At 39.7% G+C, this 11,673-nt stretch overlaps 1 protein-coding gene across 1 annotated transcript; it reads right to left on the bottom strand.

Annotated features, from left to right (window-relative positions):
• Positions 1-5,031: 5,031 nt before the first annotated feature.
• Positions 5,032-7,459, bottom strand: FOXF1 (forkhead box F1). The gene is made up of 2 exons (XM_075280634.1): positions 6,487-7,459; positions 5,032-5,208 (listed from the first exon to the last, which is right to left on the bottom strand). The coding sequence occupies exons 1-2, from the start codon at positions 7,457-7,459 to the stop codon at positions 5,054-5,056; spliced, it is 1,128 nt and encodes a 375-aa protein (XP_075136735.1). The 3' UTR covers positions 5,032-5,053.
• Positions 7,460-11,673: the final 4,214 nt, after the last annotated feature.

Here is an 11,673-nt window from a genome sequence, read left to right as displayed (position 1 = left end):
ACTAAATATAGATGCCCTAAACCTAGAGGAGATAGATTGAAGATGTGCCAGATTTATGTGCACAGGCTGTTTGATAGACTTGGCTTTTATTGTCTGCAGCACCTCACCCCATTATGTGTTTGTAACAAATTCATACTGCTTGGAAATGAAGGATTTGTTAATCCCCATACAATAGTGATGATCTGCTCCATGGAAATGAAGCCAAATAGTGGGCCGAGATCAAGAACGAATCCTCATAGGAATGTCCATTCCTGATCAATGACTGCTGGGTCAGCCCATGTAAAGAGAAGTCTGGCGTAATTTGCAGAAAAAACTAACATGCTGTAAGCTACATTTATCAAATGGTTTGGACACTTTTAAAACATTTTTATAACTTGCGCAAAATAGAGGGGACTGCGCTTAAAATGCAGCAAGAACTTCAACTAATAGAAGGTATAAAGTGAGACTCGACCAGTAGTTCTCAATCTGGTATATGCACCCCAGGCAGTATGCCCTGCATGCACACAATTGAGTTCACTGTATACCACCAATCCTTAGTTTAGCCTACATTAGCAGGCTGTTTGGGAGTGCAATAAGTGCTTCCACCAGTACTGAGGGAGGAATCCATTTCTAATATTGATGGCCTGTCCACTTCTGCGATAGTGATATTGATAGTGCCTGCTGTAATGGCTGAGACAACAATCTCCCTTAGCCCCTCAGATATGGCTGTCGATACAAACTGTGACACCTCTGAGTAATGTAGAAAATACCAGGACTGGTTTATAAAGAACAATGTTTTCCATCTTCCGGAGTTTGTTCCTAGTTTATAATGAAGTGCATAAATCAGGAGCATCTGCTGGGGTCCATGCACCTACAGAACTCCACAGCGGGTCCTTGACCACGGGAGAACAGACTGTGCCAGCACTGTGACCAGGGGGCCCTAGAAGACGAGACCCACTTCCTGCTACACTGCACCAAATACTCAGCTGTGAGGGCCGTCTACTACCAAAGACTCTCTGCCCACATCCCAGACTTCATATCTGCAGACGAGAAGAGGAAACTCTACATCCTACTGGGAGAAGAAGAGGCCACTGTGGAGATTGCTGCCCAATACGTGTCCAGTTGTCACCAAACAAGAGGAAGATGAGACTACACGGACTGTTATATTTATCCCAATACACCCACCCCACCCCCACCCCTCCATATAGCGGTCACCAACGAAGAGGAAGATGAGACTCCATGGACTGTTATAACCCAAACCACCCCCCCATACCCACCACTCACCCACCCGAATCACATGTCCACAAAATACAGACCTGTGTACAGTCTAAGTGATTATTCATACATCTTTTAATGGACATGCGTTGGATTTGGTCTCTATGTACTGCCCTTAGTTGAACTGTTTTTCATATTTGTGTAAGCGCATTTAACTTTTTTTTCACAGTAAAAATTCCATCTTTTCCATTTTTTGGTTCTGTGGTCCACAGACAGCACATGGATGGCACCTGTATTTTATCTGTAACTTTCACAGACTCATGGACTTGAATGAGCATCTTTGGTTTGCAGAATGGACCATAATAAAGCATATTTCCATTTTTTTCCACAGACCAAAGATGAATGTCTACATTGACCATCAAAATAAACTGTGATCCATAACATTTCGGTTATTCTTGCAATTTTTAAGTACTTTCTTTATATCTTCCTTTGCTCTTGAATCCACTTCTGGCTTTGACTCTGATCATCCAAATGGACTATTAATAATAACAACTGGTTATCAGATCAGTAAATGGAACTTGTCTGATGTTCACCAGAATGTGCATTACAAAATGGCGGCATGTGTGCAGTGATACATGTAATGAGCCCTTTAAGTGCATATTAAATAAGAAGATCTGCCAGTGATCCAGTGGGTTATATCTGGTTACACTCATGTTTGCTTTGTGTTGTCAGCAATTACAGAAAGGAAAAGATACAGTGACAAATCTGTATGTGTCTATGGGATCCTGCAGAATAATCCAAAGTATGTCACATTGTATCATGTGTAACAAATCCATAAACTAATACAAGGCAACCCATCATTGTATAATAGACCTATATTAAATGTACAACAAATAAATATATAGTGACAACAAGAAGGCACTGGGGATGACTGTACCAGCATCAGCTAATATCCAGAGTCTCGTCAGGAAGGATATTATATTATAGACATGATGGAAGGGATCTCTCACGTGGAATAGAAATACTGTAGTTTTCTTCTTGCCTCTAATATCATTTCTGTGAATAACCAGGAACATATTTACTTGTCTAGAAAGAAAGAATCATGGACGAATGGAGTACAATTTATATGTTACTACCACAGACAAACCCATTACAAATATTATAATTATTAATAATAATAATAATAATAATAATAATAATAATAATAGTAATGTTAATTCTTCTTCTTCTTTAGTTATGTTGTATTTAAATGATCAGAATAAGTTTTATTTTAGTAACTACCCCCAGACCCATTCACCTTAGAGACATGTCGCTCAATGGAGGTCATTTATCATTTGCACAATTTTTGGTGCCTTTTTTTTTAAATCAGTTTAATGCCTGTGTATTCAGAGCACCATATTTACTAAAATAAGCAGAATTGTGTCAGAAATTTTGTGCATAATTCCTATCGTGGAAATTATGATTCCACTGCTGTCAGATATTTCAGACATTTTTTTTTAATGCTACCGATGTACTGGAGGGCAGATGCCCCAAATTTTTAAAGGTGCATTTCCTAACTACATTGTAACATATTACTGCAGATACATCACATCCACTGTCCCCAACAGAAAAGCCTTCACAATAGGTGCAAACACTTGATAAATACGACCTACATAGCATAGAGGCGAATAAATATGACCTGCATAGCCCAGGGTGTCATTTATTATAGCTTCACATTTTATTAGCAGTTTTGTAATTTTCTAAAAAATATTTGTTGCAGATTCTTTTATCGTGTGAATCTGAATCTCCTAGTGATTGAAACTAAAAGTTGTTATTATTATTATTATTATCGATAGTAATAATAATAATTATTATTAGTATTATTATTATTTTGCTCTGCAGCTGGGCTGTTATTGTTCCTTTGAGCTTTCGATCTCTACAGTTTATTTTCTCCATCTTTTCCTTTATTGTAACTCCATCTCCCTTTAACCCTCATAGAAGATATACCGCCTGACCATTCATATTATTATTATTAGTAGTAGTAGTATTAGTAGTATAAAATTAGGATGTTATTAACATGAAGTAACTGCATTATGAAATAATAAATCTCGGAGCTAGCGACAGATCGACATCTTATAGGCCGGGTCTCCTCAGCTTTCGCTGCTTTTCCTCCTGTAATGCTGGGGAAACGCTACATCTGAAGGAGACTCCACCGCCCAACTGCTCATAGAATAGTCTTGCGTTTTTCCTGCGCCTTTCCGTAGACCCTAGCCTTGCCTGCTGCCCTGTCTGTATGATATATAGAGGCCCCTATGTATATATGATCCCCTCTTAACCCATATTACCTCTAACCACAAACTAGTCTCAAGTGACTCCACGACCCCCTCCACAGCCCTCCATCCTTGTCCTGCTGCGCCCTAAGCGCAAGCAGTGATGTGCAGACTGCTAGTAATAACCTGTATATAATATCACATCAGGTCTGGAACCCCCCACTTGTACAATAGGCACATGTATGTATAATAGTAATAATACTAGAGCCATCCGCAAACCTTTATCTACCTGGCTGTCATTAAAGCCATATTAACTATTACAAATAAACTGCTATAATTATAGAAACAGTATTAACAGTAATATTATACAACCCCGCATACACATCATGTAATAATATCAGTCTCCTAACTATTAGTATTTGTTATATCTAGCAGTATTTATAATAACAGCAACTAAACTGTTAAAATTGCATATATATATATATATATATATATATATATATATATATATATATATATAATCCTTAGGTAACGTATAACACATATATGCATACATTATATTTATTACATTACATCCTCCGTTCTCCCTCATTGATAGAAATAAATAATTGGTTTTGATTATTCTCTCAGCCCTAAAAATAGATATGCCCCCCCCAACTTATTTCATGTATCTAGCACACGTATTATGATACTACTACTACTACTAATAATAATAATAATAATAATTATTATTATTATTATTATCATCTATAATAATAATTATACTAATATATTCTGCCTAATATTCTCTTGATTACTCGAGTATTATTGTATAATCCATATCTGAATGAGTAGATTCCTATCCTGACATTGACACAGGAAAGAAGAATCATCTATTGCCCTATGAAAGAAGGAACATTTCTCTGAAAATTAACAAATAGCATAAAAATTTTATTTGGATTTTTTTCCTTTTTTTTAATTTACAGACACAAAAAAATGATATTTTTTTACAGTGCAGAGAAAAATAAAATGGAGAACTTCAATCCCAAATACAAAGAGACGTTTGTAAGACTCCTTCATATATATAAACCGAACATAGATTTTTCTGGATTTACAGTGACCAAACATAAAAACCTTAACACGGCAAATATTGCCAAGAAAAGACCATAAAATACTGATAATAACTGCAGGAGGCGCCTCTTCTACCGGATACAAGATCAATAAATATATAGGAACATCAAAAGTGCCATAAAGTCTGCAAATGGCGGATCTGGGCCTGTGTCCACCCCTGCAACCAGCAGGATGACAGGACAGTGTGCTGAGTGACCAGGTGACAGTGGAGGGATGAGATACATTACCAGGAGTGTAGTCATTGGGTCTGGATGGAGCTGATCTCAGGTGTCTGTTCTTCTGTCACCTTCACAATACATTGATCTTCACTCTCCAGTGAAACCATTACAATAAGTCTTTGCTTCACAGAGTAAATGGAAAGAATCAATGAATGGCTGGAGGGGTGACAGCGGTGGAGGGGAGGGGGTCCCCACTCATCTGAGCTTACAGGAGTCCATACACTGCAGTCAGACCAAGCTGCAGATCCTTAGGTCTGGGGGTGGTCAGTGGTCTGGGGGTCCTTACATGACACACGGCTTGATGTCTTGGTAGCTGACCTGCTGGTGGTAGTAGGAGCCGCTGCCTCCATGCATAGACGACGCCATGGCATTAAAAGAGAAGACAAACTCTTTCCTGTCGTTCATGCTGGGGGATTGGGAGTGGTACCTGGGGACACCTGTAAGGAGACACAAGAAGGAGACTTCTCAGAACCATCCTAATTACTGGCCCCCTCCACAAACAAAAAACACTAAATCATTGCATTTCATCTTTAAAGGAAACTGTCATACAAAAGGCAAAGAAAATGGACTGATATTATGTCACAATATAATCTAAACGTCATAATAATTAGAAGTGGAATATTATTATTATTATTATTATTATTATTATTATTATTATTTCCGCTATTTATCTGCGGATTATATGTTGTCATTATTATTATCATCATCATCATAAATATTATTATTTCCTCTATTTATCTGAGTGTTATATGTTATTATTATCATCATCGATATTATTATTTCCGCTGTTTATTTGTGTATTATATGTTGTTATTATTATTATTATTATTATTATTATTACTATTACTATTATTATTATTATTATACTATTATTACACATTGCTTCTACCTATGAATATCAGTGCAGACATTTCTCATCCAAGTCACTCATTTGCCACAATGATATCAGCTGTCATGTAATAATAGAATGATCCATGTAATACAGAGACGAATAAAGATGGAGACAGCAGTGATCACAGCCATCATCTTCCTCATATCCTCCCTTTGACACCTGTAGATTTTTCAGGGCTCTACAATATAATACTTGTATTTATAAGGGTTTTGTTCTTATGCTGGTAACATCAGAATATCTAAGGGCTAGGTAATAATGTTAGACTTGATATTGCATCAGATTGCCGGACATTAGTTCCTATTATTATTGCCAGCCATTAGTTCCTATTATATTGTCATTGATAATAATCATAACAGATTTAACTCTAGTCTATTTTTTTATGTTTTTATACCATTTCTATTTGTTCCATAGGAACCTCCTGCTGTCCTGAGACTTCACACTACAGAGGGATAGTAGTCTATGGGGACAATGTGACTTCAGGCATTTGACACGTCCCCTCCATAGGGGCACAGAGCCCAGGGCCTCAGACACAAGCTGTACCCTCAGGAGCAGTAATTACCCAATGTCTCCACACTAACTGCTGCCATGTCCCATATGTGGAGATTCACAGACACCCCCCCCCCCATTTCCCTTTATTTTCTCCAAACTACATAGATGTCCCCCTCCATAAGAGATCAGAACTACTACATATATTCAATCCTATAATGTCCTTCCAATGAGAACTTAATCAGAAATGACTCCAAGTCTTCCCTTTAGGATTTCTACTCCATAAGGTTATAGTGAGAATCCTATATATAATATAATAGTGGCAGGGGTCTCTTACCTTGTAAGTCTGATGCTGTGTTGTGGCTGTTCTGATGCAGGTATGGCTGTTCCAGGGAGTGTGAGGAGAGGCTGGAGGACAGGGGATTGTTAGCAGAGTTGCAGGGTGACAGGGGCTGTTGCTTAATATAGGGGGCACCTCCAGAGAGGGCAGTAGAGGTTGGTGCCCAGGCTGATGCAGGACTTGTGTACACAGAGTGAGGTTCCATTACTGCTCCCCCTCCCAGGAGAGGAGAGCCAGAGTCATGGTGGGGATAGTCACCCCCTGTGGACCCAGTACAGCTGCCCATATAAGAATGACCCCCATTGGCAGCCAGATGTGGGTGTCCGCTTAACCCCATCCCATCCACGTTACTGGGCAAATGACCATTCATCATCCCTATGCCACTGTCTAGCGACAGACTGTTGGGTGGGCAGGAGATAGTCCCACCAGATCCCTGGAAGCTGTATGTATCTGGAATGTGGTTGAAGCCCAGACCGTTCATCATGCTATACATGGGCTTAAGAGCTTGGCATTTTCTTCTGAAGCCTCTGGGCCTCCTCCTAAATGACCCTTCCTCAAACATGAACTCACTGGCCGGGTCAATGGTCCAGTAATGTCCTTTCCCGGGTCTGCCAAGACCTTTGGGCAGTTTGATGAAGCATTCATTGAGGGACAGATTGTGTCTGACAGAATTCTTCCAGCCCTGGTAGGACCCCCTGAAGAAGGGGAAGCGGCTCTGGAGGAACTGGTAGATCTCACTGAGGGTCAGCCGCTTGGTGGGCGAGCTCTGGATTGCCATGACTATCAGGGCTATGTATGAGTAGGGGGGCTTCTCCGGCCTCCTGATGCCAGCGTTGGTCTTCTTGGTTTTGGTGGCGCAGGATGCCGACTCCATGACAGATGTTTGCCCACTGTGCTTTTCTGGGGCTGCCGACATGGGGCTGCTCTGTGCAGGAGTCTGGGCTGGGGGCTGCTGGATCTCTGCAGTCATAGTTGTTAGGTTGCCAGTTACCAGAATGTGAAGAGAGGGCTCTGACACAAGGGGTGGGGGCTGCAGCTTGTCCTGATCTTGGAGCAGGATGGAGACTACTTCCAGGGTCTGTCCAGCCTTCTTCTAGATCCAGCTGATTCTCTACTCTGTTCTCCTCCACAGTGGGGCTCTGGATTTGTGGGTAAAGTTGGAACAGGAAGGAGGTTATTCCCAAAGTAAGCGTCCCGCCGTGCTGTTGTGGTCGGGGGTCTGCGGCTCTGCTGTCCTGCTTACACTTCTCTGCCCCTCTTGCTGTGTGTGTGCGTCTGCAGTGCGTTTCTGCTTCTCATTGCCCTACAGAGTGATCGCCTTTACTTATCTCTTGTCATCAGACTCTGTCGGCTCTTCACAGAAGAAGGGTCTCCCCGCCCACTAAGCCCCCTCCTCTCTCCTCCCCCGGTAACTGGGGGTCACTTAAAGGAACAACAGCCCAACTCTCTCTAAATCATTATTTATCTCACGTTATAAGAACTCATCTCCATTCTGTCCACCCATAGATCACCCCTATAGACAAGACCACTATAAGGTGACCCCTAGTATAGGACTCAAGAAACCCCCCTCCTCCCCCCATTCTAACATTATAGGAGTCCAGGCTGGACAGTTATTCAGTATTTCCAGTCTGCTGTTTATTCCACATCCTGTGGAACTACAAGTCCCAGCGATCATAAAGTAGAAGGATAGAAGTTATAACACAGACATTGAATTCATCCCTATATGATATTGTAAGTCCCCCTGCCTGCTGACGGTCTCCTTGCCACTGTGCAGCGGATATTAGAACATACTTGTGGCTCCCAGGACTTGGCAGAAAAAGGCAGAAAATGCAGCAAATGTATAGATGGAAGTAATAAGAGAAGATGTGGGGACACTGGGGCTGAGGAAGGTGGACGCGGCTTGTGCGGGAGATTTCTAGATACAGAGAACATGGCAGGAAGTTTATACAACTCAATGTAAACAGGTTCTGTGAATAAAAAAAAAACCGCAGCCCCGGCCGAGTCCTCAGAAGCTTCTCTGCTGCTGCAAATGAGCTCTGAGCGCGGCTTCTGCTACAGCCATCAGCCGAAAGGTGTGCACAATGCCCAGGAGGTGCCAGGCCAGAGCTGTCCTCAGGGTAAGTCCTCGGTGCACTGGCACCTACTTACTGACGGTGTCCCCTGGGCGCAGCTCAAGTGGCTGTGAAATGGGGACATCAGGTCACCTCTGTCCTGGGTGATAATCCAATTCTGCCTGTGAAGTTCACTCCTGGGGAGGACAGTCTGTAGGGCGCCAGACTCACCTGCAGTCTATAGGGGGGTGGGGGTATCAGGGGTTCTGTCTACAGAGAAAAACTTCTGTGTATATCTGTGTGATCATTGCTAATCTGATCCCATCTTACACTAAAAAAATGAATTTAAAGACTGGAGGATTTCTAACGAATAAAAATATTCTTCCATTTCTGGATGTGGCAAATAAAATGTGACATTTATTATTAACCCTTTCCGCCCGCAGAGGAGACAGGCACATGGTCGTGTTGGTTTAACCTGATTGTTGGAATAATATAAAATATGAGTATATTGTTGTGCCGAACATATAAACACAGAACATAAAATATGTATAATAAACTGCACAACACGCATATAGCATGCGAGATACAACCAGTATGAGCTGGAATATAAAACATGATGTATAACATCATATAACATAGTAGATAAAGTACAGTCTATAACCCTATCATCCAATAAGTACAATATTTAACATAAACCATATATTTAATAAACACAACAGAACAGCATATGTATTAATGCAATGTAGAAGATGTATAATATATAAATGTATAGTATATCATATAGAAGATGGATAAGTAGATGTAGATGGTAAGTGACATGAACATTCAATAGATAACAAAGAGCATGTATGTAAAATATAACATGTACAATATGTAACCTAACAAATAGCACAGAACATGTTTAGGTATGAAATATGCAGCGTATGTTCTGTATTCTAATATATATATATATATATATATATATATATATATATATATATATATATGTTATATGTATACATCCCTTCTCCCCGTTCGTACTATCTACATATCTATATCTCTTTACCAATATTTTCCTTTCAAAATTATTATCTCCTGAGGTGACTCTGGATTACACATATATTCACGGAAATAGACTTAGACTTCCTGCTATGATATAAAATTATATATTTTTGGTCAGTATTTTGTATCAGTATTTGTAGCTAAAACTAGTCGTGGATCCTCTATAGAGTAACATTTATCTTTATCACTATAGCTGTACATAGCATGATGCTAACACTAACCCTTATCACTATGCCGGACACAGAGCACTGGGCTGAATCTTATATACTGATCACTGCATTGCTGCTGTTCTTCATATTGTCATTCATCCTTATATAATGCCGATACCTATATACAACATTATACTGGATATTTACATAGTTATACTGTACACTGACCCCAATATAGAGAATCATACCAGCACTAATCCTTTTCATTATACCGAATACTAGGACTAACTATTACTCAGAGCCATGTACTGGATACTGGGACTAAACCGAATGTAGACTACAGTATACTATACTATACTATGCTATGCTATACTATACATTGCGAAAGATATATATATATATATATATATATATATATATATATATATATATATATATATATATATATTATAGCACGGCCACTAACTCTGGTACAGAACCGGATACTGGATATTTTCCCCGAATATGAAATATGAAATAGAGAATTAGAATATACACTGACCCCTCTATAGCACATTATACTTACACATTATTAACTTGTAGAACAGCAATGATGAATATATTGCGGCTACATTATAATATTACATCTATTACATTGTAAGAAATGTGAATCATATAGCTGCAACACAAATGTATAAAACTATAAGGAAGAAGTTGTGCTGAATGTGTCCATTATATCCACCTAGTACAGATAATATAGATTACCTGGAGCACATCAGCAGTCTGGCACCTGTATAATGAAACAAAAAGAAGGAACGGATAATTCTCTCTCTCTCTCTCTCTCTCTCTCTCTCTCTCTCTCTCTCTCTCTCTCTCTCTCTCTAAACTCCAACTCATATTTATATATATATCTATTTAAAGTATATATAACTCATATTTATTTTTCCAATATGTAACTCATTATCTATCTATCTATCTATCTATCTATCTATCTATCTATCTATCTATCTATCTATCTATCTATCTATCTATCTATCCATACATCCATCTAATATCTATGTACCTCATACCTATCTATGTAATTTATCTGTCTCATCTCTTTCTCGTTCTCATATCTATCTATCTATCTATCTATCTATCTATCTATCTATCTATCTATCTATCTATCTGTCTATCATCTATCCATCCATCCATCCATCCATCCATCCATCCAATATATATGGACCTCATACATATCTATGTAATTTATCTGTCTCATCTCTTTCTCGTTCTCATATCTATCTATCTATCTATCTATCTATCTATCTATCTATCTATCCATCTATCTATCATCTATCCATCCATCCATCCATCCATCCAATATATATGGACCTCATACATATCTATGTAATTTATCTGTCTCATCTCTTTCTCGTTCTATCTCTCTCTCTCTCTCTCTCTCTCTCTCTCTCTCTCTCTCTATCCATCCATCCATCCATCCATCCATCCATCCATCCATCCATCTACACAAAAATAAAGTATGTTGCATTGACATTTTCGTTTATTTGATCAACAATTCAATGTATCCTTTCCTCCTTTCCTCTACAACTTCTGATTGACTTGTGTATTGGATTGGGAGGTGTGTGTGTATGGGGAGGGGGTGCTTTCTTGGAGGGTGGGGTGGGGGTCTCACAGAGGACCCTTTCTGTGCAGCAGCTAATTGTTTAAGTGGAGTAGTAGACTGTAGAGGAGTTAAGAGTAACTTGAGCCCCAGTGTATGTCTATAGGTGCAGACTGCAGCTCTGTGAGGGGCCTGTGTTTATCAGACTGCAGACCACCCATGGACACGGCAGACAAGCCCCCTCCCCTCTCTCCTTTCCCCTGCTTCTAATTAACACTGAGCTGATTCTAAGGGGGAGGGGGTGCACGTTTACATAAGGTGCTGCTGACCCCTGGATACAGACAGACACTTCAAGAGGTGATGA

Source organism: Leptodactylus fuscus, chromosome 7 (genome assembly GCF_031893055.1).
Source record: "Leptodactylus fuscus isolate aLepFus1 chromosome 7, aLepFus1.hap2, whole genome shotgun sequence".
Lineage (NCBI taxonomy): Eukaryota > Metazoa > Chordata > Amphibia > Anura > Leptodactylidae > Leptodactylus > Leptodactylus fuscus.
Note: the sequence above shows the minus strand (reverse complement) of the source record. Positions and strands in the feature narration are given on the sequence as shown.

Excerpts from the sequence above, each read along its gene's own strand:
- FOXF1 (XM_075280634.1), bottom strand. The coding sequence starts at position 7,459 with ATGACTGCAGAGATCCAGCAGCCCCCAGCCCAGACTCCTGCACAGAGC. Across the intron at positions 5,209-6,486 it reads CACAGCATCAGACTTACAAG|GTGTCCCCAGGTACCACTCC; the intron begins GTAAGAGACCCC and ends GTCTCCTTACAG.